Source organism: Lontra canadensis, unplaced genomic scaffold, assembly GCF_010015895.1.
Source record: "Lontra canadensis isolate GAN:19392208 unplaced genomic scaffold, GSC_riverotter_1.0 scaffold38, whole genome shotgun sequence".
In the NCBI taxonomy this organism is placed as follows: domain Eukaryota; kingdom Metazoa; phylum Chordata; class Mammalia; order Carnivora; family Mustelidae; genus Lontra; species Lontra canadensis.
This window is the reverse complement of record NW_022631032.1, coordinates 11868874-11889814: the sequence shown is the minus strand read 5'-3', so window position 1 is coordinate 11889814 and position 20941 is coordinate 11868874. Positions and strand designations below refer to the sequence as shown.

At 31.7% G+C, this 20941-nt stretch overlaps 1 protein-coding gene across 3 annotated transcripts in view; it reads right to left on the bottom strand.

Moving 5' to 3' along the window:
* STAG1 (stromal antigen 1) overlaps positions 1–20941 on the bottom strand; it is a 425489-nt gene that overhangs the window by 49600 nt on the left and 354948 nt on the right. For all 3 annotated transcript variants that reach the window (XM_032869634.1, XM_032869636.1, XM_032869635.1), the window contains 3 exons: positions 19878–19948; positions 18360–18447; positions 1492–1572 (listed from right to left, as the gene is read on the bottom strand). In XM_032869634.1, coding sequence (XP_032725525.1) covers positions 1492–1572; positions 18360–18447; positions 19878–19948 — 240 coding nt within the window. The remainder of the gene's footprint in view (positions 1–1491; positions 1573–18359; positions 18448–19877; positions 19949–20941) is intronic.

Genomic DNA, 20941 nt, shown 5'->3' with positions numbered 1-20941 from the left:
TAGAGATTCTCACTCCAATTATGGAATATAATTGCAAAGAACAAAATTAAAATTAAATTTAATAGAGGAATTAATTAATTATGCTAATTTGGGGGGCATGGATACATTCCAAATTTAATAAATGAAAGAATCAATATTCAGCCAAAAAACAAATAGCTCAGATAACCTAAATGATCTCAGAAAAAAAAAGGAATAGCAAAATCAACCAGACGAAAAAATCAAAATAAAAGTAATTATGTGTAATATATAAACTCTTGCTATCAAATTTTAACTTCTATATATTCAATATCCTTTAATTTTACCATATTAAGCAACATTTAAAAAACACAAAACTGTAATAAACTTTAAAGTGACTTTAGTTACTAATAAAAGGTGAACTTTGATTTTTGTGTTTCAAGATTGAAACTGTCAACAGAATATAAAAACCAGGAGGCTAACCAATACATTACTGTTGCTCTAACTGAAAATAAATAAAAACCCCAATTACTTTCTAAAGGCAGAGAAATCCTCAAATTATTAATCAGCAAAGAAAGAATGCTCCATATCATGCTGTTGGTTCTATAATGTATTAACCTTTTTTTACTGGTTAAACAGCCTCTGTTTTGTTAAGATGAGGATATGTAAACATTGTGAGATATCATCAATACAGAATATTTTAAATCAAAATCTTTACTTGCTTTTTAAATTTTTTAATGGACCACTGAAGTAGTATCAATTTAGAGTGGAAACCTACATGAAAGCCTGCTCATGGTTATAAACTTCTAGGAAAGATCTATTTTCTCTCCTTTATTCAATGACAAATTTTAAGACAGGCTATTTCCCCTATATTCCCCCATAAATGGAGCTGTTGTAGGTTTATTTCTAATTTATCCTTGTGCTGTAAGTAGATCTTTAGTATCCCAACTTAGAGATATGCTACCTACAAGATATTCCACCCCTGAAGGGCCTTGGAAGATATCCTCAAGGATAGTAGGCTTTAGGCTCCGCTTTACTCTCTTGGATCCTAGTTTCATTTAATCTTTGATTTGTATTTTCCTTTTTGTTTCAAATGGTCATGGATAGATTAAAATTTAAAAAAATTATCTAACAATTTAAAAACAAATTTTTTAAACAAGAGTGTTATTCAGTTTGGGCCCCAAGGTGCCATAATTCCCCAAGAGCTACACAGCATTACCTTCAATGTTATTCTCTTTTTAATAGCATGTCACCTGCTAGAGATCCTGTGATTTCTACTACAGTTATTTCTTTAAGACTTTTAACTTTGTGTATCTATACAACTCTATATCTGTTGCTTGAAGAACTGGTTATTTTTCAGAGAGGTAAAATATATTTATTCATAGGATAAAGCAAGAGTTGATAACAATAATTACTATATATTTCATTAAATTATAATTTATTAAAATAACTGGTAACAATAAATTGTTAAATACTGATTTAAGCAAGATTATTATTTTAGTCACAACTCTTCTGCCTTCAGAAACTCTTACTTACTTTGGAAGGAGAACCATCAGTAATTTTCACCAACTGCCAAAGAATCGAGTAATGGGAACACTGCAGTGCCTGTACGACTATCTGTATCAAATAAAAAAATTCAAACAAATGAGACATAATTTATGTTTGCATAGTATTAAGAGAACAATGTTTATCATAGTTTTTTCTTATAATATGGTTTCAAGTCTAAATTTTTGTAGAATAAGAATGTGTAAAGTAATACTTGGTTAAAAAAAAGATAAACCAACCTATCAGTCTAGAGAATTAAGATATAATGTATGTTGATAAATATGGACCCAAATAACACTGTGCTTTAAATCTGTGCATAAAAATGTTAAAATATTTTGCTTATATTTTTAAAGGGAGATTGAAGAAATCATTTTTATCCAGATTTTATAATTAAATGATTATTTTAAAGCATTTTTACTATGAAATAGAACATTTATACAGAAATGTGCATAAGACATTTGATAAATATAAAGAAAAATACTTTGTAACCACCACATCCAAATCAAGAAATAGAACATTGCTAACACTTCTCCCAATAAAGTGTCTTTTTTCCCCTCTGATGGTAACAGTAATTTTAACTTTTCAGTCAGTCACTATATTTTAACTACCTAAGTCTGCATTTCTAAATACTGAATTTATTACACCTGGTTGTGAACATTACATAAATGGATCATGCAATATGAATTACTTTGAATCTGATTTCTTTAAACATTTATAGTTAAGATTTATATATACTGTGGCATGTAGCTGTAGTTAATTATTTTTCAGTCTTGAACTATATTTAGAATATCTTCTTTATTCATTCTACTGTTGATTAGCTTTTATAATGTTTCTGGTTTTAGGCTGTTATGAAAAATGCTGCCACAAACTTTCTTATATATGTCTCCTGGTGTCCATGCATGCATTTGTCTAGCTCAGAGGTTCTTGAAGTTTTTAGTTTTCAGGACCTCTCTCTTAAAAATTACTAAAAAATTACTCTCAAAAAAATGAAATTGTTTATTTAACAGATTTATCATATTAGAAATTAAAATAAATGTTTCAAATATGTATTAATTAATTTAAAAATTAAGATAATAATTGTATAATAAGGAATTTATATTTTTGAAAAAGAACTAAATCTTCTCAAATGAAAAAGATTTAATGGGAAGAATGATAGTTTTACATGTTTATAAATCTCTTTAATGTCTGACTTAATAAAAAACAGGTTTCAAATGTGCCTCTGCATTTTATTAAAATATGTTATTTCGATTCAAGTATATGAAGAAATCCAGTGTCGCTGATTAGCTGGAAAAGGAAGGTATATTTTAACCGTCTTTGCAGGTAAATGTGGATATTCTTTAACACTACACCAATAATACAATTACATTTGTGAGAGAATGAGAAGGAAAAAAGCAAGTAACATCTTCCTCTTCTTTTGAAAATAGTCTGACTTCATAGGTGTGCCCTGGAAAACACCAGGGATCTCCAAACTATACTCTGTGAGGGTTACTGCTCGAGGAACAGAATTGCTGGATTACACAGTACGTGTATGTTTAACTTTATGGATTTATTTACTAAAGATTTTACTTATTCACTTGAGAGACAAGAGACAGAGAGAAAGCACGAGCAGGGTGAAGAGGCAGAGGAAGAAGTAAACTGCCTGCTGAGGCAGGAGCCTAATGTGGTGCTCAAGCCCAGGACCCCAGACATCAGGACTTAAGCCGAAAGCACATGCTTATTAACCATCTGAGCCACCCACGCATCCCCAAAAGCACTATTTTAATGTAGTATTAACTTACATTAACTTATATTTCTCTCTTACTAATGGAGATGGGCAGGTTTTCACTTTTTATTGGCACTAAATTCTTGTTTTGTGAAAATTTGTCCCTATTTTTCAGAGACAAATAAAATAACAGAATTCAGGAAAATAAAATTGATTAAGAATCATAACTACAGGGTGCCTGGGTGGCTCAGTGGGTTAAGCCGCTGCCTTCAGCTCGGGTCATGATCTCAGGGTCCTGGGATCAAGTCCCGCATCGGGCTCTTTGCTCGGCAGGGAGCCTGCTTCCCTCTCTCTCTCTGCCTGCCTTTCTGCCTCCTTGTGATCTCTGTCTGGCAAATAAATAAATAAATAAATCTTTAAAAAAAAAAAAAAGAATCATAACTACAGGAGAATTTCATTTTGGATAGGGCCTTTACTACATTTTTGTTTCAATACATGTCTTTATTGTAATAAAGCATATCTAACAATATATTCCATTATTATCTCCCCCACTCGATAAAAAACTGTAAGAATAAATATACACAGACAATAAATCAAAAGAGAAATCAATAAATAGAATAGTGAAGGAAGTAGTTAGAATTTTAGCTGATTTTACTTCAAACATTTTAGGTTTCACATCACATAAGCAAATATATCTCCAATGCCCCTACTCCACACTAAAAATAAATCATCAGAATTAGAAGAATGAGTAGTGCTACTTTTGATGCAACACCAGTGAGATGATGTCAGGGTTTTATCAAACATAATAGTAATTAAATGACTGACTCAAGTCAGAATGCCAGAAACAAGACTACGGAAACACTGTCAAGTTATAAATTTTAATGCTAAAGAAATCACCTTACTATACTTAGAAGATGCTCAGTATAGTCCATGTACTAGTCCTGAGACAAATTTTGATAACCTCTAACTTAGAATATAAGGTACACACTGATAAGCTGGTATTTGTGGAAGGAAAAGAGAATATGAAAAAAAAAATCTCTTTAGTTTGAAACAACCTGAATTGTTAAATTACTAAAAATGTAATATACAAATTAACATTATCAATGAGAAATTAAGATATAGAAAAAAGTAATGTTGAAGAATTGCTTAATTTTAGTTACCATTTCTCCTAATCATCACAAATTTAATTTCCTTTCCTTATACATTTTTACTGACCTATATACTAGGAAATTATTCAAACTGTTCCAAAGTTTTGCAGAAGTTTGTAGAGGTGGTTATGTGGGAGGGAGACACTTGATCACTCCAATACATATTTCAAACACAGTATCCCTGTTTTAATGTTTCATATACTAGTGTTCATCATGCATTTACTTTAAGGGATCCACTGCATTATTTTAAAATAAAAAGCTCACTTTTCATTGACTAGGAAGCATTTTGCCTTCTCTCAGGTATAATTATATAACAATATAGCTGATCACATTTCAAAAGAAAATTTAGAACCCTTCCTTCTAGGCTTTACACATCAGTCATACTGATATTTTATCCTCCATACTAAGCAATGCAATTCCAACTTGTCCAGAGGTCATTTATTCAGCAATTTCATCTTTCTGTAGTATAGACAGATGAAACAAGGACAAACTAACTGAAAAAGCCAAAAAAGAACTGTTTTAACCAAGGAGGACCACAGTCCTTCTGCCTTTTCTTGATTAATACCCTGACCCTAGAGAGGATCTTTGAATAATTACAGCAAGTACTGGGCTGATGACAAAGAATTTCTTCCAACCCTACCCCTCCGTCCTCCTGTTTCCCTTAGCTAACACTGTTCCTGGGAGAACACGGTAATGTGTACTGAACATTTCCGAGCAAAAGTAGTTAAGAAGCAGGAGTGTCTTTTCCATCTTCTATTCTCCTACCTGCTTGCAGGATATCAATGACCCAGGAGATCTTGGGTCCTTGAATAAGTCAGTGGTGCAGTGATATCCCACTTCCCTTAACTGCACTTTATAGGTATGGGCATGAGAAATAAATTTCTATTGTGTTAAATCACTGAAATATTGAGATTAAGCTATTATAGCAGTTAGCATTACCTTAATCAATATAAAAATGCTTATTCCTTTCTCCTAATAATTACTTTTACCTATTTAAAGGAACCAGAGCTCTCTATCTTGGATTAATAGATCAGGCTAAAGATATCACACATCTTGAAGATGAACTGTAGTATTACATGTGAGGCGAACGTGATAACCACTACACTACAGAAACAGGACTGTAGTATTATATGTAAATAAAGTCCAAAGGACACTGGGGGCAGTATGTGCTATGGTGAGTGCTGTGTAAGACTGATGATACACAGACCTGTGCCCCTGAAACAAATAATACATTATATGTTAATTAAAAAAAAGTCCAAAGGATAAGCTCCTAGGATGTTTATGTTTAGAAAAACTGAATTTTCATGGAAAATAGGACTACAGAATAAGGAAAAATGATTATGCATATGTAATATATATGTGTAGATACACATCTACATATATAGGATATGTTTAAAGTACTGAGAATCTACATAATAGCTGTGGGATAAATTGGGGCTCTTTCACTTTTCTGTTTGCAAGAGACTTTAAGGAAATGGAGGATCAAATTTTTTAGTGAATAAGTACAAGACAAAAGAAGGAAATAAACTTGTCTGTTTTTCATATCCAATACTGGTCTATCATATATAGAGTAGGTTAATATGAGTGACAATTAATATCCCCTTTTAAAAAAAAGCCTTTAGATGCAAATTCATGATCAGCAAGGCTTACCAAAAAGAATGTAAGGCTGACAAATAAGCACAAGAAAAGATGGTCAATTATCATTAGCATTAAGGAAACATACATTAAAAGCGCAATGAGATACAACTGTATACATACTACGTTGGCTAAACTAAAAACTACTAACAACATCAAGTGTTGATGAGAATGTGGAATAAATGGGAGGAATGCAGAATGATACAGACACTCTGAACAGTGGTTTGGCAATTTCTAATAAAGTTAAATACACACTTATACCCCAATACCTATAATTGTCCTCCTGAGCATTTACTTCAGAAAAATGAATACTTATTTTCAAACAGAAAGCTGTACACACATGTTCACAGAGCTTCAGTTGTGAGAGCAAAAAGATGGAAACAACCCAAATGCCTGTCAATAAACAAACTGCTATATCCACACAACAGAGGAGAACTGACCCAACTATTAATTAAAAAATGCACCAACTATTGATTCAAACAACTTGGATTAATTTCAAAGGCATTATGGTCAGTGAAGACATTATGCTTACCCAAAGACTTAATGCCCTAAAGGTTTACATACTTTATGATTCCATTTATTTGGAAATCTCAAAAAGACAAAAACCATGGTGATGGAAAACAGAGTGGTGGTTTCCAGGAAATGTAGGTGGGGCAAGCATCTAACTATAAAGGGACAACATGAGGAAAAAAGGGACAATATGAAGAAAAAGATTTTCTTTTTTTATAGGGGATATTTTAAAGAGGGATGAGGAAAGGGGATATTTTAAACAGGAATGATGAAAACTGTTCTGCATCTTGATAGTGGTGGTGATTACATAAATCTAGACATATGTTAAGATTCTTAATTTTACATAAAAGGAAAGTAAGTAAATTTTATTGGATAATAATTTAAAAACAGTAATATGGTGAAGAGCAGAGTTTACAGTTAATATTTTTCTTAAGCAAATGCTAAGAAAAGTACAAACATCAAGGCAAATCATAGTGATAAAGAAGTAACAATTTTTAATAGAGAAGAAATATTCCTAAATTCTATATGTGCTTTGGTAATGAAGGGTCATCCAACGTGTTGTATTGCCAATGGGCATACTATACTATAAATTTTTAAAAAAATCATTAGAAGGATAAAAAACAGAGGTAAAAAATTGGTAGTTTAAAGTTAACTTCTATAACTCAAAAATTCAGATTTCCCAAGGAATGGACTACACAGTAAGCTAATACACATTAATCCTTAACAGTTTTGGACCCTGGAATTTTGCTGTTAAGCTTTCTCATAAATTCCAAGCAGTATTTAAAACAAGGAAGAGTGTAAAGAAAAATGTGTTGCATCAACAGTAAGTCCAGTGTGAAATATTATAGCCTTTTTTCGTGATATCTTTGTATATAGTGGAAAGCACACTGGAACAGGTGTTGACATCATACCACCTTAGGCCTACTCTTAAACAGTTCATGTGTACTAGCCTTTTCTCTCCAAACAGTGTAGGCTGTAACATCAAAAAAGATCTTGCCACTTTCCATCTCAATGATCTGCTTAAAAGACTAAATGAACAATTTCTGCTTATGACCTTGAAATGCTACAGTAATACAGGCAAACAGCTGTCTAAGCAACATATACAGCATCACAACCATTCAGAAATCATTAAGAAGCCATAACATAATTCTTAGTGGAGACAGAATAATGTCCTTATGAAAAGGTGAAAGTAGGGAACATCCATAATTCCATAAGAACAGTCACTTAAAGACATATTCAAAGTGAAACGAATGGTTTATGCAAACAGATTCCAAACATTTAAATGTAATAAATAAGACTATTAAAATACAAGAAAAAAGTGAATACTTAGATGACTTGAATATGTGGGAGAAAGGCCTTCCAAGTAAGACAACAAAGACAGAAAACAACAGAAAAAAAACTAATAATTGTGATTATATAAAGAACATTTATAATCCAGGCATCAAGATATCTAAAATTAAAAAGATTCCCACTGATTAATTATTGCAACAAATGACATAACACTAAGAACATTAATATGGAAAAAAGCTTATACATTAAAATGAACTAGAGATCTGCTGTACAACATTGTGTAACAGCTAACAATACCGTATTATATGCTTAAAAATTTGTTAAGAGAGTAGATCTCATGTGTTTACTACAACATGTGTTTACTACAACAAAAAAATATAACACAACAAAAAGATGGGGAAACATAAAGAAAGGTAATTTTACAGAGGTATATAAGCAATAATCAGAGATATAACTGTATGAGAATTTATTTAAATGTTTTATTTATTTGACAGATCACAAGAAGGCAGAGAGGAAGGCAGAGAGAGAGAAGCAGGCTCCCTGCTGAGCAGAGAGCCCGATGTGGGGCTCGATCCCAGGACCCTGAGATCATGACCCGAGCCGAAGGCAGAGGCTTAACCCACTGAGCCATCCAGGCACCCCTGAACAAGACTTTAAAACAGTAATCTGAAAAAGTAACAGTTACCAAATGTTCACTATGTGAACTCAATTTTTCAAATAGATGTTTACTCAGTATCCAAGTTTTCTGCTCAAATAAGAGCTTAAAACAAATATACTTCCTGGGTCTCAGAGAAGAATCTAATGGGAACATAAATACCAACTGTAACAATTTAGTAATTAGTGTGACTAAGAATACACTAACAGGAGCAGATGCTGAGGGGCAAGAAGAAGGACTCTGTCTTAGCGAGGAAGAGTGAGAATGGTTAGAAAAACTTTATAGAGAAGCAAAAGTGTAGACTAAATCTTTAAAGAAATATGTAAGATTTAATGTGGCAACAAAGGGCAAGTATAGGTTGAAGGAACAGAAATTTCAAAAAAAGCTTCACCAACAAACTCAAAATGCTGAGACAGTCTAAGTGTAAGCATATACTGAAGCTAGATCAGCAGAAACCAAATCACAGAGGGCCTTATAAGAGGGTGACTATATATCCTGCTTTATGCCAATGTCTTGAAATAATTAAGAGTAGCACCCCCCTCCTTCCACTTTCAGAAGAACACTTGTTTGGACAGTTAACAAGGACACCTCACTATGACAAAAGAATCTGGATGTTATCCTAGAAATACTAGGTAATGCACAGATAGGAACATGTTCCTATTTGAACAGAAAAGTTAACATGATCAGGTGTTTCAAAAATATCCCATTCACAACAGCAAAGAGAAGTGCTTCTTTTTAAGATTTTTTAAAGTAGTATTTGATGCTTCAAAACAGATGTATAAAGTGTAATAATAAGATTAACCTATTAAGAGACAACCAAATTTAAGAACTAGTATGATACCAATAACTTCGTATCCACCTATGATCTGTTCCCCTATTCCTTAGGGCTGACAAACTTTTCTACTAAATTTCATGTATATCATGTCCTGGCTCTCAAAAAAATACAGTTTTATTATATATACATATCACTGGACAAATACACTTCAATCTTTCTAGTTTTTGAGCTTTTCAAAAATGGTGTTACACTGTATGTTGTCGTTTGAGGAAAGATATACTTCACCATCGCCATGCCTCTGAAGGATCTATAAAGATTAAAAAACACAAAAACAAATTTTCATGCTCCACTCCTGAAGATTTAGAGCCAACAGAAACAATTCCACAGCCTTTTTAAACAACCAATGTTAACTTAATATTTACAACCATTCTATGTAATTTTGCTAGAGAGCTGAAAAATAAAAATAAAGATCGTATCAATCTATGGCTCCTAGTTCTGAAATCTCCACCATGTGATAAACGTTTTCTTTTGTTCTTGTGTTTGGTCTAGGGCTTTCTAAAACTCAAAATATATATTGGTCAGGCTTTGAAATAGCCTTCATTAAGCATGAGAAATAATTACTCTTATTTTTATCCTTTATATTTGGATAAAACAAAGGTATAATTTATATATAAAGAAAAATCTACTACTATCAACATACAATTCTGCAATTCTGACAAATGTATAGCCAGGTAACCATTAAAACAATCAAGAAATAGAAGAGCTCTACCAACCCTCAAATTCCCTCATGTCCTTCTGTGTAAGTCCTTTGCCCCACTCTGGATATGTTTTCTGACCCTATAGTTTTGCCTTTTCCAGAATGTATAATAAAATTGTACAGCATGTGGTTTTGTGTATCTGGTTTCTTTGACTCTATGTTAGCACCTTCCATTTTATTGCTGAGAATTATTCTACTGTATGGATGATAATAGTTTGTTTTTTTTACCTTTACCAGTTGAATATTTGAGTTGTTTGCAGTTTGGGGCAATTTTGAATACAGCTGCTATACACATTCTGGTATAGATTTTTGGTGTTTTTTTTTTTTTTTTTTAAAGATTTTATTTATTTTAGAGAGACACAGAGCACAAACAGGGTGAAGGGCAGAGGAAGGGGTAGAAAGAGAATCTTACGCAGGCTCCCTGCTAAGCACGGAGCTAAGTGCAGGGCTTGATCTCAAGACCGGGAGATCATGATCTGAGTTGAAATAAAGATTTGGAAGCTTAACCAACTGAGCTACCTAGGCGCCCTTCCAGAATAGGTTTTTATGTGAACTAAAGTTTCCATTTCTCTTGGATAAACACTCAGGAGAAGAACTGCTGGGTCAGAAAAGTGTCTATGTAACTTTAAAAGAAACCCAAACTGCTTTTGGAAGTGAATGTACCATTTTGCATTTCCACCAGCAATGTATGAGTTCCACTGCTCTTGAAATGATTTGTAGTATTATCTCCCTGTGCTTTTTTTTTTTTTCATTGTGCTTTTAATGTGCATTTCCCTAATGACAATAATAAGTTGTTTTTCATGTGTTTGTCCTCTATCTTCTTCGGTGAAGTATTGGTTGCTTTTCTTACTACTGAATTTTGAAAGATCTTAATCTTTTGGAATCAAGTCTGTTACCAGATATGTGATTTATAATTATTTCCTAGTCTTATATGATTGTCTTTTCAATTCTCTTGGTACTATTTTTGAAAAGCAGAAGTGCTTAATTTTGCTGAATGTGTAGTTTTGAAATTTTTAAATTACGGATCATGCTTCTGATGTATTTGAGAAATCTTTGACTTAAAGGTCACAGAGATTTTAATTCCTGTGCTCCTTTTTAGATGTTTTATACTCACAGGTTTTGCATTTAGGTTTATAGTCTAAATGGCCTACTTCGAGTTAGTTTTGTATATGGTGTGAAGTGTGAAATGAGATTTATTTTCATATATATATATATTCAACTATTTTAGCACATTTATTAAATAGGTTGTCCTTTCCCCAAAGAACTGTCCTGGCACCTCTGTCAAAAATCAACTGACCAAATAAATGCGAGTGTATTTCTTTCTGGATTCTCTATGCTGCTCCTTTGATCTATATGTTTATCCTTTCTTCAGTACCATACTATAAAGTTTACTGTTTAGTCTTGAAATCATGTAATGTAAATTCTAAGTTTGTTGTTCTTTTTCAAAATTCTTTGGTTATTTTATTTCTTTTGTCCTTTCATATAAAGTTTAGGAATCATGCTGTCAATTTTTGCAAGAAATCCTGCGGAGATTTAAATGGACCTGTGTTCATCTAAGATCAGTTTAGGGGAAACTGACATCTTAACAATATTGAGTCTTCTAATTCATGAACATGATAAATCCTCATCTATTAAGATCTTCAGTTTCTTTCATTAGTGTTTTGTAGTTTTCAGCATACAGATCTTGCACATATTCTTAGATTTATACCTAAGTATTAAATATTTTTTTGTGCTACTGTAAATGGCACATGCTCTTAAAATCTCAATTTCCAATTACTAAGCAAGTGATTTTTAAATTTAAAAAGCAAGAGATGTACATAGTAAAATATGCAACAGTATAATGGTATTCTATTCAAATTAAGCTTCTTGAGCACTACAGATCTTGTTTTCCACTGAGAAAGTCATTGTTGAACAGTTTCCTCATGTATCATTCCAGAAATAATGTCAACTAATAAATGCCCACATATGGAGATTTTATCACCCCTTTAAATTTATATACCACTCTGCTCCTTGTTTTTTTTTTCATTAAATTTCCTCTCACACAGAATATTTAACATCAATAATATTAACCTTATTTTTAATTTTATAGTTACAAAGCAGTGCACAGAATCAAAACTATCCTACCAATGCTAACTGGTCCTCTACTGATCGATATCTAGATTTCTTTAAGTTTTAAGTTTTTATGAATAATGCTACGATGAACATCTTTGTACCTACATCCTTTTAGAAATGTCCAAGTATAATTCTGTAGTCTAAATTCCTAGATTATAAATGTCAGTTAAGGACAGGTCTACTTTTAATTTTGATAAACTAACAACCTTCTTAAATGATTATACCAATTTATTCTTACAATGGTATCTGAAAGTATGTCAGTATTTAAAAACAAAAAACCAACAACTCTGTAAGGTTTTCAGATACATATAAACAGTTGAAAATCACTGGAACAGAACCTAGACTAGAAAGAGGCTGAAACTAAGGTTACTAAGACAAAAGAGGTAACTACTAATGTGATTTACAAGAGAAAATATGAAGGTTAAACTAAGGAAATGATAGGGCTAAAAAGAATAGTGGCAGAAGAGACACTGAAGAGGTAGCATTTTTAAAAAACATAAAAAAAATCTTGAGATTAAGGACTGCTTCTAAAATATACCCCTATGTCCTCAGGATCTGACCCTCAAACACATTTTTGGTCAATAATGAATAGGTAGGTGGTAGTCTGGATGTGTGTGTGAGTGGTGACAAAATTCTGATATGGCATGCCCAAGGAAGAGTCAGAAGTGGGTAACTGAAATATTTCTAAGTTTAGTCAAAGAAATATGTATATAGTCTTCTAAGGAAAGCATCAACATGCTTCCAAAGGTAAGTATGACTGCACTATTAACACAAGAAGTCGTAACCAATCCAAGAGCAATAATGCGACTGAAGTCAAACTCAACCCCTGTATTATGTTCAGTTTAAAGAAATGTGTTGATTTGTAGTTCATGATAGCAGATTAAGTACCAGTATTTAATCTCTCCCCACAATTCTCACTGAAGAAATACAAAAGATGGTTAGAAAAAATAGCAAAAAAAAAAAAAAAAAAAGAAAAAGAAAAAGAAAAAGGAGTTTGACACGGGGCAAACATCAGAAGGATGGGATATCATAGAGAGCAGTAGCAAATTAGTACAAAAAATGTGAAGAGACACTGAACAGAATTCAAAAGTTTGGTCTGAGTGGGTATACAATAACTATATGACATTAGGCAAGTTATTTACTACCCCTAAGTTTCAATTTCATCATCAATAAAAAAGAATAATGACACATTTTTAGGGCTGTCCTAAAGCTTAAGCAAATAAATACAAAGACTCAAAGACTTAAAATATTACCTCGTAAATAGTAAGTACAAAAAAGAAGTTTTTTTTATTACTGATGCCTTGAGAGGCACAAAGTTAGTGATAAATTATCACAATTCCCTCTTTATGGGTTTATTGACACTGTTTTGTTATAAAGCAAATATTCACCAAAACAATTTATAAATATTCTTCATTGACTTTCAATTTTTAGAATCAATTCACACAATCCTACTTTAATATTTAATTTCCAGAAGTTTAATATTTATTTTTCTTAGATGTCACCTAAGACAAGGTATAAAACTTCCAAATAAGAATACCAACAGGAAATAGGCACAAAATCACAAAACAAAATAAGGATAATTTAAATATTGTCTTTATTCCACAGAAAACTGTATGAAGAAAAACTGTAATACATTCTGAAATGTGGGTCGTTTACCAGCTAATAATTACTGTGTTATGGTATTGCAGTAACTTTTAATACTTATCGTAGGTTAAAAATTAATTAGCATATGGGAGAGCACAAACAGATGCCAGATGCTATAGTCTTATTCCAGAACGAATGGAAATGCTCAAAAAATTATCAAAAAGTACACAGGAGGATGTTTTAAAGAATTTCCCTCTGGCTAATTCTGCAACAATCTGAGCACCAAAATAAATATCAAAAGGACTCAATTTCAACCAGCTGGACACAATAAGAATAAAGTAGCAATCCATGAGTTCATATGAATTTTTAAAAAAATGAATGAATGAATGGAGAGGCATTATAGCAGAGGGCCAACAAATAAATGACATAAGTAAATGACAGTTAGAAAATCACCATTTACCATTTTGTGACCATGACAGAAATAAATGACTCAGACAAGAATCATAAATAGATGCTAACATTATATCAAAGTTTGATAAGAAAGAGGAATATTTACAGTCTTAAGGAATCTTTCCACACTAAAAATGAAAATGGAAACTAGAGAGGACAGACTTTGGCAAACTCCATCTTACTAAAGTGATCAAAGTTAATATCATCAATAGTGAACAGACTGGTATCATGTGCCTCCTGATGTGATACACTGAAGACAAATTATCAGTTATTGTAGCATTCCTACCAAGAATTCATTATATGGATGAATCTAAACATGTAAATTAGACAAAACTAAGTTGAGTACATTCTATAAAATAACTGGCCTGTACTCTTCAAAATGTCAACGTCATCAAAGAAAAGGATAGGAAAGCATTCTAGATCAAAAGAGACAAAAGAAAAAAAAAAGACATAACTAAATACCTGGGCTGGGAAAAACCTGCTATAAAGAACATTACTAATGTTTTATATATGCATATTTATATAAAAATAAATACACATATATAGAGAAAAAGGATGCAAGTATGCAGCTATGGAAAATTACTGATAGTAGATGAATCAGGTGAGGGGTAAGAGTTATTTTTTCTACTATTATTTTTCTGTAATTTGACTTTAAAAATTATTTAAAAAGGTAAATTCTTTTAAACTTCAATCACATTCTAAAACTAAAGTGGTTAAAACAGTACTAACATGAGAAAAGACAGATCAGCAGAAGAGGGAAGAAAAAAAAGAAGTCCGTTAACTCTGAAGAGTGAGTCAAAGAAAATTCTAGTTAAACAGTTACCATGGAAAACAAAGAGTAAAAAGCATACGGACAATAAAATTAGACATCTAGACAATAAATTTTAATATACCTGCTCTAAAAGGCTATTTTCTTTGAATTTTAATTTAAAGTACAGAATGGCCATCTAAAAGAGTGAGCTTCCATAGTCTATGAAGAATTGGTCGAATCCTGTATACTTTTCAGATTTTTAATACTGGGTATCTAAAGACATATTTCTAGGAGCTGCTTAATGTGAAATAGTTTCTAGTTGCTAAAACAAACAAGAGTATAATCTAGTAGTGATGCACTAGAACTTTATACACATGATTTCAGTTTTAAGAATGTGTCTAATGATACAAATAGTAAGATAATCCATGATCATGGACTGTAAGACCAAACACCATTAAATGTCCATACTACCCAAAGAAAGCTACAGAATTATGCAATCCCTATCAAAATACCAAGAGCATTTTTCACAGAACTGGAACAATTCTATAATCTGTGTGAAACCACAAAAGATCTCGAAGCCAAAGCAGTCTTGGGGGGAAAAAAAAAAAAGAACAAAACTGGAGGTACCACAGTCTCCGATTTCAAGATACACTACAATGCTACAGTAATTGAAACACTACGGTACTGGCACAAAAACAGATATATAGAACAGAACAGAAAAGCCCAAAAGGAAACACAAAATTGGGTTTAATCTTCAATAAAGAAGGCAAGAACATGCAATGGGAAAAAGTTTCTTCAACTAATGGTGCTGGGAAAACTGGACAGCAAGGTGCAAAAGAATGAAACTGGACCACTTTCTTACATCACACACAAAAATAAACTCAAATGGATTAAAGACCTAAATGTAAGACTGGAAACCATAAAATTCCTAGAAAAGAGCACAGGCAATAATTTCTCTGACACCAGCCACAGCAACATTTTTCTAGGTAGATCTCCTGAGGCAAGGAAACAAAAGTCAAAACTGGGACTACATCAAAATAAAAAGCTTCTGCACAGTGAAGAAAACAATCAATAAAACTAAAGAGCAACCCACTGAATGGGAGAAGTAATTTGCAAATGACATATCTGATAAAGGGTTAGTAACCAAAATATAATAAAGAACTGATACAATTCAACACCTAAAAAACAAATAATACAATTAAAAACTGGGCAGAAGACAGGAACAGACATTTCTCCAGAGAAAACAGAGATGGTCAAAAGATACACGAAAAGATGCTCATTATTACTACCATTAGGGTAATGCAAATCAATAGTACATTAAGATATCATTTCACACTTGTCAGATTAGCTAAATCCAAAAACATAAAACAAGTGTTGGTATGGATATGGAGAAAAAGAACCCCTTGTGCACTGTTGGTGGGAATACAAAGTAGTGTAGACACTGTGGAAGACAGTATGGAGGTTCCTCAAAAAACTAAAATGATCCAGTAGTTCTCCTACTGGGTATTTACCCAAAGAATACAAAAATAGTAACTCAAAAGGATATGTGCACCCCTATGTTTATTGCAGCATTATTTACTATAGCCAAATTATGGATGCAGCCTGTGTCCATTGATAGGATGAATGGATAATGAAGAGGTGATATATATGTATGTATGTGTCCACAATGTAATATTACTTAACCACAAAGAAGAATGAAATCTTGCTATTTGCAACAACATGGATGGAGCTACAGAATAGAATTCTATGACAAATAAAACAGTCAGAAAAAGACAAATACCATATAATGTAGAATTTAAGGAACAAAACATATGAACAAGAAAGAGACAAACCAAAAAACAGACTCTTTTTAACTACAGAGAATTGGTAATGAATGGGGAAATGAGTGAAACAGGTGAAGGTGATTAAGAGTATACTTATCATGATAAGCCCTAACTAATGTACAGAATTGCTGAATCACTACACTGTAAACCTTAAACTAACAGTACATATTAACTATAGTAAAGTTAAAAAAAAAAAAGAGTGCATGTCTAAGATTAACGAATTTTAAGCAAATGTCACATGTAACTGTTCTCGTACTCAAAGAAACTAAAATAAAATGGGAGAAATAATGCATATGCAGTGAAAATAAATAACAGAAAACCAAGATAACCAAAGAAGACAACGATGTGAAGTTGTCACAAGTTCTATGACAATAAGTAGTGTAGTGAATTAAAAAAGAGATTTTGACATAGTTAGAATCTGCAGATGGAACACAGGTGTGCAATCTTCATTATTTTCTTGAGGAAACCAAAACAAGGAATATCTTTGTCATTCCCTTTCAAGTCTGAAGAACAGCTTGGGATTATTAGTGAATAGTATTTAGGCTACTAAAAAGTCTGAGATGAAGGCAGGATGGAATTTGAAGAGTCGGCAATAAATGAAGTAAAATAACAAAGTTAAATATTTAGCTTCTTTACACAAACTAGGATAAACACCTATAATCATAATCATAATCTTAATCAAGGACACTTGTAATTAAGAGTGGCCTTGCATTAAAACAACTTAAAAGAATTAATCAGAGCAATGGTAAAGCACTTTTTCTGTGATTAACTTTCAATAGATCATATAATCATAGATCATAACTGTTATATCTGTTGAAATTCTTACTGCTTTAGTATAATAAAGTGTCATTTAGTATAATAAATGTCTGTATTATCAAATGGGAAAAGATGAGACCACCTCTAAACACCTCCTATACCTAACTATGGGTTGATATCTTGGTTTAATGAATGAGTATATGCATTATACAAAATAATTCTTACAAAAGATTATTATTGCTAAGTAACAATAATTACATGTGTCAATTAAAATTAACTGTAACAAATGTACCCACTAATAACTGTAATAATTATAATTAAGTAACAATTAATTAACAACTCAATTCTTACGTAGAATTAAATCAACTATTTTCAATCTCTTCTAGACTATAAAAATTTGGTAAAATCTTCTTTCCATTCCAACTTACATATGAATGCAAAAAGGTCTAAAATCTGCTAAAGGTCTCAAGCTTACTTAATTATGGTTCTATTACAAAAAAGTAAGCCATATCTAAGCTTACTATTATCAATCTAGAACGTGCCTAGAATACAACCATAATTAGGAATTTTCATCAAAGTGAATTAATCAAGTTCTGAAATTGCTACTATAGTAATTATTTTTCCTAAAAGAGTAATAATATTTACTTTAGCATTAAATGTTTGAAATACATTATAGCAAATTTTCTCTTTTTTTCCTGCTCAAAACTGAAGTTATAATACACCTATTGGTAACATTCAATCACTAACATCTATTAGTAATATTTAATCACTATGGCAATAATTCTCAAAGGAAGCAGCTGCATTTAAGAATCATCAGTCACTTTCTACGTCAGGCTTTTGATAATCCTGTATGATTTCAGAGAATCGTAGCTTTCTAAAATGACAAAGAAGGAATAGCAATAAACTCCCACCTGTTCTGGCATCGCTCCATGTTCAATTCCAGTCTTCAATAATCTGTAGCAATTACCAAATAGATCCCATTTTGTGAGATCATGAGCACTAAAATAAACAAAAATGCATTAACTTTATTCTAGAGTGGAAGAAAATTTAAATTTGAGCTGTTTCAGTGGGTGGAAGTATAAAATAACTTCAATTTCTTACAGAATTGAAAAAGACTGATAAATATTCAAGTATTCAAACTTAGAAAGAAATAAGGAAAGACAATGGAAGGAAGGAAAGAAAAACGAAGAAAGAAAACGGAGAAAAGGGAAAGAGAGACAAGGAAACTGAGACAGGGAGTGGAGACAGATAATATTTAAGCTGACACTAGGAATTAATTAAAAGGAACACTGAAAAAATAAAATTAAAAAAAGAAAAGAAACCAATTAACAATAAAAATTCATACCTTTAAATGAAGATTACTACTACATAGTCAATCTAAGCCTGTATTCCATTTCACTCTTCTTAGCATATTTTAAAATACATTTTAACAAATCCATTTACAATTTCAAAATATAAATACATGCATATTTTTGAAAGAGAGATTTGTATTCACAAGAAGACAAAACCAGGGTAAAGTAAATATGTCAAAGCTCGAAAACTTTAGTGTAGCTTTAGGCTTCTTAATTGAAATAATGTAGACATTTTATTTTCTCATGAGTTCTGCTACTAAAATAGTAGATGAATGCCTTTTAACTTTTATTTTGAAACATCAAAATATTTTTTAAATAAGGAGTTTTTGACATTAGTTGTCAACTTTTATTTTCAAATGTCAAAATATTTTTAAAACTAAGAGTTTATTTCTCCATAGAATTCCAAACAGTGTACTTGTGTATAAGAAAATGTCTTAGATTTTAGACATAGTTTTTGAAATCTGAAGTATTCATTAATGTAAGGGCTACATCTAAACATTCTTTTAACAAGAAAGAGCTCTATTTTCCTTTCTTTGTGGAAAAGATAAGCATGCCTCATTAAAAAGGGACATATAAATTACAATTTAAAAATAATACTTATTTCATTAATCGGAGCCTTTTTTTCCTTATTCAGGTCCAGCTATTCTGTCTATACAGCAAGAGTACAATAATAAATAGACAAACAAGAACAATTCAGGAAAAAAAGCTCACAGAAATAACTTTCATGGTCTCCCTCAAAATCTTTTTTCTTTAGTAAGATTTCTAAAAACCACCAAATGAAAATTATACCTCTAAACTCCACCTTATAGAGTAAGCCCAGTAATGATAGTGATTAACAAGGTTGTACAGTGTACAGTATATATTTGTTACACTGAATGATAAATTTTACTCCTTAAGTAATCAAATGATAATAAAAATACATAATGTATCTGAAGAAAATTGAATAATAAAGAAAAATATCACATCTCGATATTTGTCTAAAATTTTCCATGGTTATAAGGATGTTAAGTATTACAAAAACAGACTATTTTATGTTGGCTAATATGTTATTAATCAAATCTAAATAAAATGACATACTTATGAAAAGAGGTTAACCGCTTTAATGTGGAAAGAACATTGTAAATATCATCATCATCAGCTTCTTCTCCCTAAAAATAAAAGACATTGTTTCATTACCATAACTTTAGTTATCCTGAAATTCACATGAAGTATATTAATACTTACTGCCTAAAGGAATTCATTTTTATTATATAAAGAGTACATATTCACTGTTGATAGAAAGTACAAATGAGCAAAAAAACAAAAAATAAAGAACACCCATAACTGTAACACTCAGAACCATTTTTGCATTTTAAACAATATTGTAAACATTAACATTGTATGCTTTTCTGATTAATACTTAAGGATAAATTCACTGAAACTGAGTGAAAGGTATGTATTTTAAGGATTTTAATTGTTATTTCAGATTTTATTATCAGTTACTTTTGTAGTTCAAAATCACAATGAAAATTAAAAAATGGTTGCAAAAATTAAAAGTTAAAAGTAGGAAAAAATTGGTTACATGGATTAAAAAGAAAATCCTATTAGCCTGACCATGAGATCATAGAAAACTGTGTGAGTTCCAAATTGATTGTACTGTTTGGAAGGAGAAGGCAAGAGGCAGGAATCATAAAAATAATTACAAAATAATCAGCTGGAGAAGTTTGCTGTTCTCCTGGGCGTACCACTGGTAAGTGGTTGTCCCTTACAAGCACACTTAATTTTTATTTTCTATTCATTAGCACATTGTAATAGTTCAATAATATTAAAATGTATATTAGGCTCCAGGGAAAGTGAAAAATTGAATTAAGAAAAGCCAGACCTTAATAAGGTTTTTCTTTTTTTTTTTTTTTAAAGATTTTATTTATTTGACAGACAAAGATCACAAGTAGGCAGAGAGGCAGGCAGAGAGAGAGGAGGAAGCAGGCTCCCCGCTGAGCAGAGAGCCCGATGTGGGGCTCGATCCCAGGACCCTGAGATCATGACCTGAGCCGAAGGCAGAGGCTTAACCCACTGAGCCACCCAGGCGCCCCTAATAAGGTTTTTCTTTAAAGAAAAAGGAAATTAGCTTTTATGAAACGTTTTTTTTTTGCATTTTTTTT